Genomic DNA, 18,085 nt, shown 5'->3' on the forward strand with positions numbered 1-18,085 from the left:
GCCAAGGAATTGGAATCTCTCCTGAAGTCTCATGCTAAAGATGAAAAGGTAGTGCCCTACTCTTAGCCTAAGAGGAAGCTTGTCTCCCAGAAGGAAACTCCACACAGTGCTGACAACTTACAGGACAGACCAGGGGCCAGGAGCCCAACAGTAAAGTATCAGTGGTGGGCAAGGATGGATATGACCACGCCTGAGGCCGTACTGCAGCACTGCATCCCTAGCCCAGTAGACACAGTTATAATGAAGGAAAGCAATTCAGTTTATAGCAGAAAGTCAGTGCTAGGGAGAATACCAACAGAAAAACAAATAATAAAAGCTTCACAGAATTTTCTTTTAAAAAAATTATGTATTTAGCACAATTATATTATGCTAATAAATTACTATTTTAAAAACTCTAAGCAAAATCCCTGTCATTTCATTTCAAAACATAGCTCATAGGGTTGGATGGCTCAGCAGTTAAGAGCATTTTCTCAAAATCTACACGCCGGCTCACAACCATCTATTACTCTAGTCTTGGGATCTAACACCCTCTCCTGGCCTCTGTGGGTGCCAGGTACATACATGGTACACAGACATACACAGGCAAAACACTTACATACATATAATAAAAATAAATACATCTTCAAAAGACAGATTGTTTCATCACTCCTTCCCAGGAATGCCTCCTGTGCCCTCTGCCCTTAGAGAAAGTCCTGGGCTCCACAGCTTACGTGAGTCAGGGCAGAAATCTAGTAGGGAAAAATTCTGTTGCAGTGGGTAGCTGTTTTCATCCAACTCGAAAAGGCTCTGGATCTTCAGCACACAAGGTTCAGCACTGACAGCCAACAAGGAATGGAGCAGGTCTGAGGCAACCATGCCGTAGGTGACCTCTGAGGAAGGCACTGAGGAAGAACAAAGCACACACGACACTCAGGACCCCACTAGCTGCACAGAAACACATTCTGAAGGTTTCCTGTCTCCCTTGGTTCCTCAAGCTTCACAGACATACATCTTACAGTTCTTGTTCTATCCCTCTCTTTCCAGCGTCCAACTGTTGAAGGGAGTCTGGGAAGATGGTGTGTTTCCCACTGAGCACGAAAGCAAGCACAAGCAACACCCCGACTGACAGCAGCCCCAGCCATCAGCTCCTAAATACCTGAGGAACTGAGGTCTGCTCCCGCCTGAAAGGCGGCGGCCGTGTCTTGGGAGCAATCAGGAGCATGTGTTCTTGAAGGACCTGGATTTAATTCTCTGCACCCACATGGCAGCTCACAGCCATTCCTAACTCCAGTTCTAGGGAATCTAATGCCCTCTTTTAACCTCTTTTGGTGTTTGACTGTTTACACTCAATTCAACACTCAAACACATAAAATAAATGTAAAAATAAATTTTAAAAATTGCATGTCCGCTGGGCGTGGTGGCGCACGCCTTTAGTCCCAGCACTCGGGAGGCAGAGGCAGGCCGATTTCTGAGTTCGAGGCCAGCCTGGTCTACAAAGTGAGTGCCAGGACAGCCAGGGCTACACAGAGAAACCCTGTCTCGAAAAAAACCAAAAAAAAAAAAAAAATTGCATGTCCGTATTAAAGAGGGCCTCATACTTACTGCTTTATAGTTTTAATCATAATGGTGCATATATAAACTGAGCATGTCTGAGCTGAGGGTCTTGCAAATGGAATGTTTTGGGATGTTAGATTTAAAAATAAACAAAAAACAAATACCCCAAACATTTGTATATACAAAATAAGGTATCTTAGGGATAAGACTCAAATATAAACATCATTGTTTCCTATTTTTGGATTAGATGCTCAACTTTTAATTAACACAAAAAGCTACCCACTATTATGAAACTAAGCAAACAAAAGACCGAGATTAGCTTGTCCACGTAAGGAGTCTGGGGCTAACGAGGACACACATGCAGCTTGACCATCTGAGAGGTGGGATACACCTGCCTCCTTCTGTCCCTGACTGGCCCTGGCATCACAGCTGAAGATCTTAAAAATCCAGTCATAGATTCGTTTCAATGCATGGAGCTACACACTTCTTTGTTTCTTTTTAACTATGGTGAGACTAGAATCCTGTATCTTTGCTGACCAATTAGGAATTTAGGCTAAAGAGATCAGGTGCTTCCTTTATTCATGTATGAGACAGATGTAATGAGCTCTCACCTTCTAACTTATGTAAGCTTTTATGTCTCACTCAAACTCAACTTTCCACTTTTATACTGACAGGGAACAGCTTTATGTACAGCACTGTACTCTGGGTGCTCCAACTGCTCCTGTGAATGGTTTCATAGAACAACTGTTGGATGGTGTTGCTGTTTTACCTATTACTCTGTTGAGGCAATCTGGAGAAATGTTGAGAAGAATCTGCTCCATCATCTTTGACCCAACTTGGACACAAGTATTATATCTTCCATCAACTATGGTCATTAAAGCCGGCCTACAAAATAAACAACAAAACTTAGAATCAGACTCATAAATAGTAAAGACAAAATGTGACTACAGACATCACCTCTTCACCCACATAACTCCAGGTTCTCTTATCCCTAGACCCCAGTCTCTTTCTGTCCACCTCTGCCGCTGTGTCTGTATCTCAACTGCTCTTATTCTCTCTCTTGCTCTCTTCCACTCTTTATTTGAACAAATACAAACTGAGTCTCTATTATATGCTAATGCTGGTGTACACTCATGACAAGAAAAATCTGGTCCTTCCATCCATGGAACTTGGGAACCTGATAGGAAAGGGGGTTTTGTCTGTTGGTTTGTTTGCTTGTGTGTGTGTGTGTGTGTGTGTGTGCATGTTTTGTTTTATTTTGTTGTTGCTACTGTTCTAGCTGGTTGGTTGGTTGGTTGGTTGGTTGACTAGTTGGCTGGCTGGTTGGGATATTTTTTTTTTGGTTTGGTGCTAGGGATCCAATTCAAGAGCTCATGTGTGTTGGTCAAATGCTGCACCACTGATCTTTACATCTAACTCCAAGATTAGAATATATATATATTCACATATAATCATTGAATTATATAGTTAAAATTTTTTTTTTTATTTTTTTTTATTTTATTATATGTAAGTACACTGTAGCTGTCTTCAGACACTCCAGAAGAGGGTGTCAGATCTTGTTATGGATGGTTGTGAGCCACCATGTGGTTTCTGGGATTTGAACTCAGGACCTTCGGAAGAGCAGTCGGTGCTCTTAACCACTGCACCATCTCACCAGCCCTCTAGTTAAAATTCTTAAATATTTTATTGTGTGTGTATGGAGGACATGTGTGCACATACTATGTATGAGTTAATATGATGGCACATGACTTATTGCTCAATAATGTTTTTAAAAGATAGTGTACAATTAACTACAAATTGCAAGGCATGTATCTGAGGCCTGCCTGGGCTACATAGCAAAACCTTGTCCCATCACCCCTAAATATGTTATATAAAATGAATCAATACTTCATTTTGAAGGTCCTTAACTATTAACAAGTCCATTTAATTATGTTTGTTGTATACCATGAACCTTAATTCCATCTCCTCAGCAATCCACAAAGCCATAGTGAACTTCTGGTCAGGCCTGGTGGCACAGGCCTTTGGTTCATTGAGAGGCTGACACAGGAAGATCAAACTTTAAGGCCAGCTTGAGCTACAAAGTAAGTTCAAGGAGGTCAACCTGGGCAATTCAGTGAGACCTTGTCTCAACATAAAAGGTAAAACAGGAATTACATAGAGCATTTGCCTAGAATAAGGCCTTACATTCAATCATCTGGATTGAAGAATAAGACAAAAGGTCAACTTTATTCCCTTGTTTTTATTTGCTTACTTTTACTCATTCTGTTGTAGTTACAAGGTCTTGCTATGTCTCCCTGGCTGGCCATGAGCTTGAGGTCTTACTTTAGACTCCTGGTACTGGGGCGGCCCACGAGCAGCACCAGGCCCAGCTTCACTCCCTTATCTCTAACAAACGCAGTATCTGCACAGACACAGGTTTCCTGTCCTTGCCTCTCTGCATCGTCTGTATGTGTGCCACAACAAATGAACTGCTGAATGCAGACGGACGTGGAGGCGTGTGAACATCACCTAGGAGGCTGACGTAGGATTATGAGTTTGAGACCGGCCTGGGCTGCCTAACAAGACCTTGTCTAAAACAACACGAAAATAAATAGATAAAACAAAAATACTGAATACACATGTGCTTCCTTTTGAGACATTTCAACATTTATAAATAATAGGAAAGGACATAAAACATGAGTCACTTCCAGTCCTTTGTAAAGGACTGCAATGTTATGATTCTAAAAACCAATTATTCAAGACTCTGAACACTGATCTGGAAGCAGCGTGCTCTTCACGGAGTGAGCTGGTTAACACTTTCACCAGGGAACATACACTGACCAGCTTATCGTTCACTTCTAAAGTAAAGGTGGAAACGGAAGCACTGAAGGCTAAACAAACATTTCCCAGCCTCCGCAAACAACCCGGGGGAGATCACACAACACTTTAACCTTTACATTGTCGTTATATACCAAGATGGGGAAATGAGTTCTGGATAAACTGTCAGATGTTGGTTACAAGTGAAGAGTCCTCAGGATGGTTGTTCAAAGAAATTAAGATCTAGTTAATTCTTTAAAATAGTCTGACTCATTACTGGGCAATTCTTGGTTTCATAAATAGTTATTTGTCACTCAGGGAAATTTTATTCTCCTCTTAAGTTCTTGGTTAGTTATATTATAAAGGGTTGCTATCTATGTTCTTAGTCATGTCCAGTTTTATGCAATAGGTAGTTTCTATCAGACCAATAAAATATCATACTTTACATCTTACCTATAGAATATTTTTTTCCCAACAAACGGCAGGCAGCTCAGACACTGTCTGTAGATCCTGTTCTCATCTGTCTCTAGTTCTGACCCACAGTGTGCACAGCCAGCATACACGATATTGGGAAGAGAGGAGAAGATGCTCTTCAGCGTGCTGCGAGCATTCAAAGCTATCTTCTGAGCTGCTGCAGCAGAAAACACCAGCTCTGAAACCTTGGCTTTAATCAGAACCACTCCTACATAAAATAAGAGAGAGAGATAATATAATTATTTGATTCAACAATAACTTTAACTGAAAAACACAGCTAGCAATATGGTTCATTTACAGTCACACTATAAGCTACACCAATGTCTTGTTCTTGGAATTCATCCCTGCCTACAGGATCTCACCTTACTTACAGCTTCCATAAAGAATATAATGGAGGACTTGCCTGCAGCTGAGTGAGTTCTGGGTTCCCATTCAAAAAGGAATTAAGAGCAGGGTGGCAGGTGTGGTTTCTTTTGTCATTAACTCTAACCTCAAGCATGTTAACTAACAATGTATTCATCTACTAAACATATATTGAGTATCTACAACATCTACTATGATCTTTGATCCTACCTTACTTTTGCCTTTCTGCATAGTAACAAAGCCTACGAATCTATCTGAATATGACTCTCCTCTCCATACTCATTTAAGGGTTTCTTTAAGCCTTCAGATTTATTCTTTGCTCTTTTGTTAACCAGCTTTTTGTCACTAAAACAAAGATTTTGACATAACGTAAAAGCAGAGAGATATATTTGGGATCCTGGTTTCAGAGGTGTCAGAGTAGCCATGGTAGAAAGGACAGCACAGCAAGGCAGTTTTCATCACAGCAGCCAGGAGGCAGAGAGAGGCTGGGGCTAGCTGGAGTTTTCCCTTCCCTTTTCTACTCTCTGGGACCCCAATCTATGCGAAGCTGCCACCACACTTGGAACAGGCCTCCCCGCTTAGTTTATTGTCTTTGGAAATACCCCGCAGACTCATGCAGAGTTGCACTTCACTAATTTCCTACTCCTTTTTAATCCAAGCAAGTCAGCAACCAAGAGTAGCTGTCATGGTCCTCTTACAAAGAATAGGCCAGGATGCATCATGTTAGCCCGTGTTCTATTTTCTGACCATCTCTTTAGGAGTTAAACAGTGGCGACTCTCCTTCATGTCTTCCATTTGCCTTAGTCTTGGGGCTAGGATGCTTTCATCATTTCTTCTACTCAGGCACACATTTCTACAAGACTTAGTGGGAATGGGTATTTAATAAGTGGTCACATAAATAAGCTATAGCAGACACAACACTGCCCTTTTCCACAGACATGTTCAATAACACACAAAATTAATGAGAAGTGCAATTATTTCAGAAGACTGTCCATATAATTCTGTCATTTTATATATTTGGATACTTCTTTCAAAAGAGGCCATTCTAAAATGGACTTTGGTTTCAGGGGCAATCTAGAATTCTAGGCGCTCAAATTATGCTTCTTATAGGAGAGACTGAGTATCTTCAGCTCTTTACAAGAGCCACCCTTCTCCAGCTTTTGTCACCAAGCAGACCCTTTTGGGAAATCTCCCTAGTGTGATAGCCCCTTTCTCTTGCCCTTATTTAACTTAAATAATAATCATCATCATAATAATCATAATAGCAGCAGAGTAGGAAGAGTTATTTGTTCCTGCATGTTCTCTTTCCATTTTCCTATTTAAAACAAACAGTGACAGAAACTATGAGTTCCGTCCTTGTAGTTGACCATAAGATAGTGGAAAGAGGTAAGCTTAGGGGCCTTTTGAATGCAACCTATCACAGACTGGCTACAACAGTACAGCTTTAGTACCGGATGGAAAGCACATCCCTAAAATTTCCAAGCATATTCCCAGTGCTTGGCTCCATCCCCAAGCTAGTGACACTGTCTCTTTGCTGCCACTGATAACTGGGGTCCTGTGTTCTATTTTGTTGACTTCTGTGAGATTGTTTATTTCTGTTTTTAAGTCTAATTCTAGGTTTCAAATGGGGAAGCCAGAAGAAAGATATCCATATGCCAGCAGCAGGCGCCACTACGATGGGAGAATGTGTGATGGAGAGATGGGAAAGAGGAAGTCCTCCATGAAGAGATAGAAGAGATGAGAAGCTGAGGGGTTTGTACTCTGTGGAGAAAGGTGGGACTGGAGACTCGATAGCCCTGGCAGTGAGGAACAGGAGGATATGAGAAGGCTATGGTGAGGTCCTGGCCCAGGCCAAGGGCCATGTCTGGGCTGAGACGGGAGACCATGTGGAAGTCTAAAAGCTGTGCTCCCACTGGGGGTTGGCCGGGGTGTGGTGACATGGTAATCTGATTGGCCCACACTGTCACTGGAGGCCATGGGGTTTATTTTGATTCATAGTTTGAAGAATAGAATAGGATCGAGGCAGTTTACACACCGAATCCTCGGGAAGATGGTTGCTGGTGCTCAGATCACTGGCTCCCTTTCCCTTTCTATTTAGTTAGGACCAGAGACCATAGGATGCATGGTGTTGCCCACATTCAGATTGTGTGCTCCCTCCTAGTTAAACCTCTATGGAAACGCTCTCACAGGTATATCCAGAGGTTATGTCACCAAGGGGAGTCTACATCCAGTCAAGCTGACAATGAGGATTAACCAACACAATACATGTATGAATTAACATGACTATTGAGATTTGATCTATCATTTGACCAAAGCAGAGGAAGGTCTAGAATCACTACTACCACCACATAATATAACGCCCCGCCCCNCCCCCCCGCCCCGCCGTATGGTTCCTGACACTATCTCAGAATGGTAAGAGTATTCTTTGTATGCCAGAATCTGAGCTGACTTGGGTGACAGCACTTGGCTATCGTGCTGTCCAACCATAGAAGCAGAGTAAGAACAACCCCTAGAGACCCATAGGGATGGAAAGAGTGTCTTTACCACAAGCCAGAGCAGAAAATTTTACAACTCACAGAGCACTGGCAAACCCAGACACTTTATTTACTTCACAGGAAATTCATGGCACATTGGTGGCAGGGGCTGGGAGTATTGTCTCAATTTCCATCTTAAATAAGAAAGCCAAAAGCCAAATAGGTAAGAAGAAGGAAATAATGCAAATTAGAACAGAAGTAAATAAAGGAGAAAACAGGAAAAAAAATCACCAATAGATGACTGCAGTCAATAAAATAAATAAAAATAGAAAAAAAGAGACACAAATTGCTAGTATCAGATAAAATCAATAGCATTATCTATTCTATAAATATTCAAAAGATAGTAAAAAATGACTTCATATCAATAATTTTTGCTATGTCAATATTTTTTTAAGATCTATTTATTTTATGTATGCGAGTACACTGTCCCTGTCTTCAGACACACCAAAAGAGGGCATCAGATCCCATTACAGATGGTTGTGAGCACCATGCGGTTGCTGGGAACTTAACTGAGAACTTCTGGAAGAACAGTCAGTGCTCTTAACCATTGAGCCATCTCTTCAGCCCTGCTACATCAATAGTTTCAATGAAAAAATTTCCTGAAAACTAGAAACCAAAATTCATTCAACAAGTAGATAATCTTAATAGCTCTGTATTTATTTAAATACGATGAATTCCTATTTAAAACCTCTCAACAGTGAAAACTTCAAAGCCTGAGACGGCAGTATACAGCTGTGATCCTAGCCATGGAGTGACTCCGAGCAAGACAATCATGAGCTGGAAATCAGGATAAGCTATGTGATGATATCAGGATAAGCTAAGCTTTGTGATGATATGTAAAGGCAAAACAGTATACACAAAAAACACTAAGTGATCACAAGACTGAGAAATCAATATCTGGTTCAGCTACTTGTAGAGATCTACATTTCACTTTCATATTTAATTACATATATTCTTACAAGTGGTAGCCTCTTTGCTTACAGTGAAACCAGCAACATTTTATGTATAAAGGTCTTACCTGAATATTTATCCTCTAGGTGAGTCGCTAAGTCTGTTATCTTGACAAAGGAGGATGTATTTTTTTGAAATTTTGTTTTAAATGAAATTGCTCTTGTATCATCATCAAATAGGCATTCACAGGAAGACCACAGTGTTGTATGTAATTCTAAGTTTTCTAGTATGCTGTTCCGCTGAACAAAAAGGTACTTAAATTCCCAAATAGAATCTTGAACAAAAACAAATAAAAAGTCACCAAAATAAATTCCCAAATAGAATCTTGAACAAAAACAAATAAAAAGCCACAAAAATAAAGGGTCTACACTCAGAATCAGATTAAATATACTAACCTAATTAAGTCAACTAAACCTAACTTTTTCACTGAAGAATTTGGGAAAGAAAGACAAAATATAACCATGTGTTAAAGCAAATGAATTTAAAAGCTACAGACTTTAAGATTTCTAAGAGTCTCTCTCTAGAGTCCAGGCTTCTCTGAACTCTCATTCCTCCTGCCTCTGCCTCCAAGTACTGGAACTGCAGATGTGTGGCACCACACCTAGCTAGGTACCATCTTTGTGATCTTTTCTAATGATGTCTTGGGCTCCTAAACAACTGCCTTTTAGGACAGCACATTCTAATCGTGACAGCTATAAAGTTTATTATTTTTTTAGCTAGTTGAGTTTTTTTTAAAGGACACTGAAATGAACGTTTTGATTCCCTCATTAAGAACTAGCTTTTGTTGTTTTGTTTTTGTTCAGAATTGACAAGTAAGTCAACTAGTCTACACAGACAGCATCATTAGATATTAGGTGGGTGCTGGGAACTTAAACAGGTCCTCTACCAACAGTCTACAGCTGGTTACTGGAAAAAAGTTAAACTGAGAAATCTCCTTTTGCTTTACTGTAATTTCAAAGTTGAATATAGAAAAAAATATGACTGTTTGACAAGAAAGTCTCTACGGCTATTGCTTAAAAGTCAGAGGTGCTGGGGTGTTGGCAGATGCCCAGTATGCATGGGACCCTGAGTTTGAACCGCAGCACTGTCTAACCTGGGCGTGGTGGTGCACACCTGCAATGCACCCTCTGGAGAGTAACAGCAGGAGGGTCAGAAAGTCAAGATCATTCCTAACTACTTAGTGAGCAGAGGCCAGCCTGGGCTAGTCCCTGTCTCAGTAACTGAAAAGCAGTCCTTACTGAGGTTGTCAGAATAGGTGCTACTCTGCCTAAACACGGGTTTGTTATTGTGGTTCTAGGGAAGTTAGGTAAGACAGCTAAGCTGTTTTATCAGTAAACTATGGCTTATGGCAAACTTGAGGAAGTTATGTTAGAAAAAATTTTAATCAACATAAATCCATATTTGAATTGTGGATTTAGGATATTATCCCATTACAAATGTAGACATAACTGACTTTAGATAATATATGATTATCCAAATTATTTCCATATATATATCTAAATATAAATTGGGATTATCTGCTTAATTAGCTATGTTATAAGAGTACTTTATCTTAACTTGTTATGCATTTGAAATGGTGAACTGCATTTTAAAGTAACTGCATGAAAATGGCATTTGATTATGTATAAATTATTTTATGGTCACCTAATTATTCTTGTGTTTGTTTGTAACAGGGTCTCATGTAGCTCAGGCTGGCCTCAAAATATCCATGTAGCCAGAGATAGCTTTGAACTCCTAATCCTTGTGCCTCTAGCTCCTAGTGGTGAAATTATAAACAATCATTCTCAAGAAATATGGTTTCTGTTACTAGTGTGCCTTCATTAAAATCTAAACCATGACCAACGCCTGTTGCATACCTGCTAGCAAGGCATATTTCAAAGGAATGAAATTTGGGATTTCTTCCTATTCTTTTCCAAAGCATCAATTCCATCATCTTTAGTAGTGAATAATAACTACTTGGTAATCATTTCTGATCATAGAAGCTAGGTTTGCTATCTTAAGAGCATGCGGAAGCCAGTGCCTACTACAGAAGCTGATATGGAGACTGCCCCAAGAACTGCTAACTGAATAAAAAAGAAGACTAAGAGTTTCTGGAAGCTCCATCACTTAAATGATCCTTCAAAACTGTAATTTTTCTATGAAAAGGAATTGTCTTGAGTATTAAAGCACATGTTGAAACTTTAAAATGATGAAGGTATAAATAAATGTGGCTTAATTAGTAAATTCAGCAAAAACAATTTATATCAAAATTCCTGTGTTCATTTTCAATATTAACTAAGAAGCCATAGGATTACCTAGAGATATTAATAAATTCTCTTCTATTACCACATAATTCTTAACTCTAAAGAAATAGTCATATTAAGAAAAGAGCAGTGTGTTCTGCTACCGCACCAGTCTACCTCTGACCTACATTTTGTTTAGCATCCACTGTACTCGTGATCACGGCTGACACAGAATGTCTGTCATCAATACATGTTTGCCAAATTTCACAACTGGACAAACATCTGTCACTATTTAATCGTAACATAAAAGTCAGACTTATCTCAAATCCTAGTTACGGGCTATTAATGATTAAGAGACAATATGACAGATCCCACCTACAGATAAGCTCTTAGGCAGAAGTTTGGAATGTAGCATTAACTCATCCAAGTCTGAAATAATGAATCAGTTAATCAATGTCTAAATTATTTTGCAGAGTAAGGTAACTCAAAAAGCACTAATTAAACTATCTCTCATTGTTAAGATCAGAATTTCACAGTAGTGAAGGTAGATACTGTACTAATTTATTAAAACACTCCTTTTAATTTAATATACAATAAATTATTAACTTGTGCTTTTAAAAAAACATGCATACTATTGAGCCATATTTTTAAAGCGACCATCCTATAATGGCTAAGAACTCATATTCTGAACTGGAATAAAAATCCAGAACATAGTAATTCATTCAATAGGAAATATGACTTGAAAAGACAATATATCCCAATAACATCTGCCGTCTGACAGAAAGGAATGTATTTATACGGACACTCCAAATGAAAAAACTTAAACTACAGATACCTTTCCAGAATGAAAATTTTAAAGAACATCTCTGAGGGGCTAGAAAGATGGCTCAGCAGTTAAAAGCATGTACTGCTCTTACAAAAGACCAAATGTTCCAACACCCACATCAGGAAGCTATAGCTCCAGGGTATTTGATGCCCTTTTCTGAACTCCTGAGGCGCACACACACACACCCATGCACGTGTGAGTGCAATTTTAAAATAATTTTAAGATAAATTATTCTTAAAAAAAAAAAAAATATCTGAGCAGGGGTGGTGCATGTCTTTAATCCCAGCACTCGGGAAGCAGAAGCAGGCAACAGATTTCTGAGTTCAAGGCCAGAGTGAGTTCCAGGACAGCCAGGACTACACAGAGAAACCCTGTCTCAAAAAAAAAAAAAAAAAAAAAAAGTCCTCATGTAGTAAGCATGAAAACATTCAAGCCTTTCTTTTGTCACCATTAATTACAAATTATATTAATTACAAAAGCCTTCTAGATAACTAAATTGCAAGTATAAAATTATGGCAAGAGCAATTTTCAGAGGACCATTCAATTATTATTATTCCAAATGCTGTAATCTCTTCAGAGTCTCTGTACCTCAGACAAATAAACATTAATCATTTACCAAAATATAAATAGGTTAAATGCTTTTTTCAGTGTATTTACCTTTTTTCCTTTGAAGCTGAGTATACCAGGCTGCTCCAGGACCCCATAATACAAGCACATAGTGTTGACCTTGAGCCTGTTCCACTGTTAACACAACTTTTCTTTGCTTCTGTCCTCTATAACTATATAATGCCTCTAGAAAGGAAAAGGAACATTCTACTTGGTATTACTCTGCTTGGGAGAGACCACAGTACCTCATGGTAAATGCATCATGGTAACCAACTGATAATCGAGATGGTCTTGTATATGAGTAATTATAAGCTAAAATTAAAGAGGCACTCAAAATACTCACCTGTCAATACAGTGACATCCACTACTCTGAGTACTGCATGGACTAATACATCAGGCTGCAACCGCTCCAACTCCACAAACTCCACAGTGTTCATTTTCTGAGGCTGCCTCTGAGGCAGATCTTTGAGATAGGAATGTTTTGAAGACACATATGTCAATAAATCCTGAAGTATAACATTGGCAATTACATTGGAATCTAAGGAAGCAAAAACATAGACAAAGGATGACATCATATTTTGTTGGTAATCACAAATGCAAAAGCCACAGCTGTGGTGGCTTGAATAAGAATGCCCCATAGGCTCATATAGTCATATATTTGAATTCTTAGTCATCAGGAGTGGCACTACTTAAAAAGGATTAGAAGGTGTGTACTTGTTGGAGGAAGTGTGTCACTTCAGGTGGACTTTGAGGCTTCAAAAGCCCACATCAGGCCCAATAGCACTCTCTTCCTGCTACTGCAGATCTGGGTGTAGAACTCTCCACTCCTTCTCCAGCACCTTGACTGCCTGTGTGCTGCCATGATCCCTACCTAAGGATAATGGGCTTGGAACTTTAAGCTAGCCCCAAACGAATGCTTCATTTTGTAAGAGTTGCCATGGTCATGGTGTCTCTTCACAGTAATAGAACACTGACTAGAACAACAGCTCTCATCTTAAGAGAATAAGAGATAGTTATGGGGCCATCTTTGAGTGATGATCCAGGAACACAGATTTAGGATCCCAAATTCCATGTTCCAACATAGAAGCAGTTTCATGAAGTTTTATAGTTTCACAAAAAAAGTCATAAATTCATAAATCAAGGCAATTTTAAAACATATTGGTTGTAGGGCTGGAGCGATGGCTCAGTAGTTAAGAGCACTGTTTGCTCTGTAGAGGACTTAGAGAACCCACATGTTGGCTCACAACTATCTATAACTTCATTCAGTTCTAGAGGGTTCAATGCCTTATTCTGACCTCCTCAGGCACGTGGTGCGCATATACATATACATATATAAATATATATATATATATATATATATACATACATATATACATTTTATTATATATATATGAGTTTTATTATTTTTTAAAATTTATTTATGTGTATAGGTGTTTTGCATATATTATATATGTAAATATATAATCTATATTATATAATCAATATTATATATGTTATATATAATATATGTAAAACACCTATACACATAGATAAATTTTTAAAAAATAATAAAATGCAATACATTGCTGGATACATTGGAAAAGCGGGTACAGCAAGATAGGGAAAGCTTTTCTATAGGCCAGGATGCTATCTGATGACATGATTAGCTTTAGGATTGAGAAAAGCTAGTGGTCTATTGAATTATTAGATTCCAAAGGGTTTTTTTAATTGATCCATTAAAAAATATTAGTTTTGAATCAGAAATGTTCAAGGAAAGGCTATTCTAGAGGGTTAAAACTAGCCCTAAATAAGTAGTTAGCCTCTGGACTTGCAGTGTTCCAATATCTTCATAGTACTGAAATTCTTATATTTTGGTTGTGAGCCTAGCCTATAACAATTGAGCCATCTTTCCAGCACCACAGTTTTGAAATTCCAGTCAGTCAGTCTCTGCAGACAACAGCCTCTTTTCAAAACTTATGTCACATCATGCATAATGTTTTCTTTCTTTTTTTTTTTTAAAGACTTACTTATTTTATTTATATGAATACATTGTAGCTGTCCTCAGACACACCAGAAGAAGGCATCAGATCCCATTACAGATGGTGTGAGCCACAATGTGGTTGCTGGGAATTGAACTCAGGACCTCTGGAAAGAGCAGCTAGTGCTCTTAACCTCTGAGCCATCTCTCCAGCCCACATAATGTTTAATACATATGAACCACTACTTAATTTCTATGCAATATGTAGCTTGTTCTTGACTTAGTTTAGACCAAAAAAATACAGGTTGATAGTGTTATACAACAGAAACCTATCATCTTCAAGAAGCCAACTCTGTTTCCAATCTACAGTTAGGCCCAGAGCTCTATTATTTTTACTCTTCCATGCTCTTGACACTTGTAAGTGGGCTCCCCAATCTCCAGAGTCTAATTTGATCCCATCTTTCCCAGCAAAGCTGACAACGTTCTTCATCAACAAGTTCCTTAACACATCACTTTTGCAATATCCTACAAGCCACCTACCAGACTCCCCTGAACCTGCCCTGCCCCCATCACACGGTTAGGATGCTTCCTTATCCCTTCCAGGTGCTATAGAGTGACGTCACACTCCTCCTCCTCCTCAACCACATTCCACACAGCAGAGCAACCACACATACACAAGATTCTTCCTCCCCTAATCCTCACTTTAGCACCTGTTACATAGTAACATTTTTTTTCATTGTAAGAACAGCCACTCAATTATTCAGTTATAATACTATTTAAATTATTTTATCCTCCTATTTGAATGTTTTTTTAATTTTTTGGATGATTTTATGTGTATGATGTTTTACTATGTACCACATGTGATCTTGGTACTCACAGAGTGTGTCAGATACTGGATTTATAGATGGTTGTGAGCTACCAACAGGTGCTGGGACTCATACCCAGAACCTCTGTGCAAAATATACTCTTAGCCACTGAGTCAATTCTCCAGACCCTGTTTTAAATTGTTGAGACAAACTTTACAACTTTATATACAATAAAATAAACATATTTAGAAGCATTGACTGAACCCACAAGATACTCAGCAGCTAAAGGAATTTTCTAGAAAACCTGGTGAGCTGAGTTCTAACTCGTGGGAGAGAACTAACTCCCACAAGTTCTGAATTCCACACAGGCACCCCACCCCCACTAAATAAATAAATAAATAAATAAATAAATAAATAAATAAATGTTTAAGAGAATGGATTGGTGAAATTTGCTGATCAAATTCAAATTTTTCTGAAGGATAGGAAGATATGTTCATATATATGACAGACTTATGGCCAAATTTGGTTATTCTTCCCCTCATTAACATGATCATCTGCATCCACTCCATCTGCTACACTAAGACCTAAGTATTTACTCACTCATCAGAGGATCGTCTGCTACATGACAGGCACTATACCAGGTGCTAAGGAGACAGAGAAAAACTACATCACCACAATCTCAACACAGAAAGAGTTAATGATTGACCTAGAGACAGACGGCAACAAACACTCAGCATGGAATGTAAACTGAGGACAGAGTTGACTCTTGGTAAATTGTTTACCTAGCACTTGGGTGGCACTGGGCTCTATCCCTAGAACCATAAATGGTTAGGAGGGATAGAAGGGGGGCGGGGGGGGGGGGAGAACAGTCATGTAAAGGGAGAAACACTCCTGAAAATAGAGACAGAAAAGGAACTACCTAGAAAACAGTTGGCTAGAATCCCCTTGGAATAAACCGGAGAGAGCTGGGTAGCACCTATCGGCGCAAATGTCATGGACTAGATTCTGAATCCTGGCCAGGAGAATACTTCCAATTAAGGGGGAAAAGCATGGTATTTAAACTTCCCTGCTCAGGCTGGGGAGAGGGCTTAGTGGTTAAGAGAACTGGATGCTTTATCAGCAGACGCATATTCAATTCTAGCACCCTCATGGCAGCTCACAGCAGTCTAACTCCAGTTTCAGGGAATCCTATGCCCTTTTCTGGCCTCTATGGGAAGATCATGTATGTGATGTGCAGACAAAACATTCATACATAGAAAATGAAAGTCTTAAAAAAAAAAAAAAAGAAAGAAAAGAAAAAGAAAAAGAAAAATTGTGTACAGTATCAAAGGTGAGGAGGACACAACATCTGTCCCATTACCACCAGGAGTAACTGGGAACAGTGGGACCAGTGGGATCCAGGGACGCAGGAACCCCGCCCGACTGGTGGCACCGGTTCCTTTCAGTCTGGGACAGAGCCCTGAGCAGACTTGGGCCCGAACTCTGCAGCCAGTCCCACAACACCCAGAGGAAGCTCTAATCCCAGGAACACAGTATAACAGGATCCCAGGGGCTTGGTCACACAAGGATCTCAGGGTCCCATTGGCAAATTGACTCCAGGAGCTCTGACACGCCCAGGATCACAGGATCACAAGATCACAGAAACAGCTGGATTCTGAGGAGTTCTGACAAAACCAGGATCATAGGAAGGACAGGCTCCAGTCAGATATAGTGAGGGCAGGTAGCACTAGCAATAACCAGATGGCCGGAGGCAAGTGTAAAAACAAAAGCAACAGAAACCAAGGTTACTTGACATCATCAGAACCCAATTCTCCCACCATGGCAAGTCCTGGATATACCATCACACCGGAAAAGCAAAATTCAGATCTAAAATCTCATGATGGTGATAGAGGACTTAGAAGGACATAAATAACTCCCTTAAAGAAATACAGGAGGACGCAGTTAAAGAGGAAACACAAAAATCCCTTAAAGAATTACAGGAAAACACAATCAAACAGGCAAAGGAAATAAACAAAACCATCCAAGATCTAAAAATGGAAATAGAAACAATAAAGAAATCACAAAAGGAGACAGCCCTGGAGTTAGAAAACCTAGGAAAGAGATCAGGAGTCATAGATGCAAGCATCACCAACAGAATACAAGAGATAGAAGAGAGAATCTCAGGTGCAGAAGATACAAACATTGAAAAAATTGACACAAAAGTAAAAAAAAAAAAAAAAAAAAATGCAAAAGGCAAAAAGCTTCCTAACCCAAAACATGCTTGAAATCCAGGACACAATGAGAAGACCAACCTAAAGATAATAGGTATAGAAGAGAGTAAAGATTCCCAATGTAAAAGGCCAGTAAATATCTTCAACAAAATTATAGAAGAAAACTTTCCTAATCTAAAGAAGAGAACCCATGAATATACAAGAAATCTACAGAATTCCAAATAGACTGGACCAGAAAAGAAATTCCTCCCATCACATAATAGTCAAAATATCAAATGCACTAAACAAAGAAAGAATATTAAAAGCAGTAAGGGGTCATCTATTGGATGGAACACAGGGCCCCCAATGGAGGAGCTAGAGAAAGTATCCAAGGAGCTGAAGGGGTCTGTAACTCTGTAGAAGGAACAGCAATATGAACTAACCAGTACCCCCTGAGCTCATGTCTCTAGTTGCATATGTAGCAGAGGATGGCATAGTCGGCTATCATTGGGAGGAGACGCCCTTGGCCTGGCAAAGATTATATGCCCCAGTACAGGGGAATGCCAGGGCCAGGAAGCAGGAGTGAGTGGGCTGGGGAGCAGGGCGGGGGGAGGGTATAGGGGACTTTCGGGATAGCATTTAAAATGTAAATGAAGAAAATATCCAATAAAATTTTGTTTAAAAAAAATAAATAAATAAAAATAAATTAAAAAAAAAAGCAGTAAGGGGAAAGGTCAAATAACATATAAAGGCAGACCTATTAGAATTACCCCTGACTTCTCACCAGAGATTATGAAAGCTAGAAGATCCTGGGCAGATGTCATACAG

At 39.4% G+C, this 18,085-nt stretch overlaps 1 protein-coding gene across 8 annotated transcripts in view; it reads right to left on the reverse strand.

The window, feature by feature from the left end:
* Positions 1-333: 333 nt before the first annotated feature.
* Shld2 (shieldin complex subunit 2) overlaps positions 334-18,085 on the reverse strand; it is a 72,950-nt gene continuing 55,198 nt past the window's right edge. For 7 of the 8 annotated variants that reach the window (XM_029468995.1, XM_029468996.1, XM_021182273.2 and 4 more), the window contains 6 exons: positions 12,649-12,843; positions 12,357-12,491; positions 8,719-8,925; positions 4,783-5,011; positions 2,303-2,418; positions 555-881 (listed from right to left, as the gene is read on the reverse strand). In XM_029468995.1, coding sequence (XP_029324855.1) covers positions 643-881; positions 2,303-2,418; positions 4,783-5,011; positions 8,719-8,925; positions 12,357-12,491; positions 12,649-12,843 — 1,121 coding nt within the window. In that variant the 3' untranslated portion in view covers positions 555-642. Of the gene's footprint in view, positions 882-2,302; positions 2,419-4,782; positions 5,012-8,718; positions 8,926-12,356; positions 12,492-12,648; positions 12,844-18,085 lie in introns of all 8 variants that reach the window. The other variant, XM_029468998.1, reaches the window with a different exon arrangement.

The sequence above is a fragment of the Mus caroli genome, chromosome 14 (assembly GCF_900094665.2).
Source record: "Mus caroli chromosome 14, CAROLI_EIJ_v1.1, whole genome shotgun sequence".
In the NCBI taxonomy this organism is placed as follows: domain Eukaryota; kingdom Metazoa; phylum Chordata; class Mammalia; order Rodentia; family Muridae; genus Mus; species Mus caroli.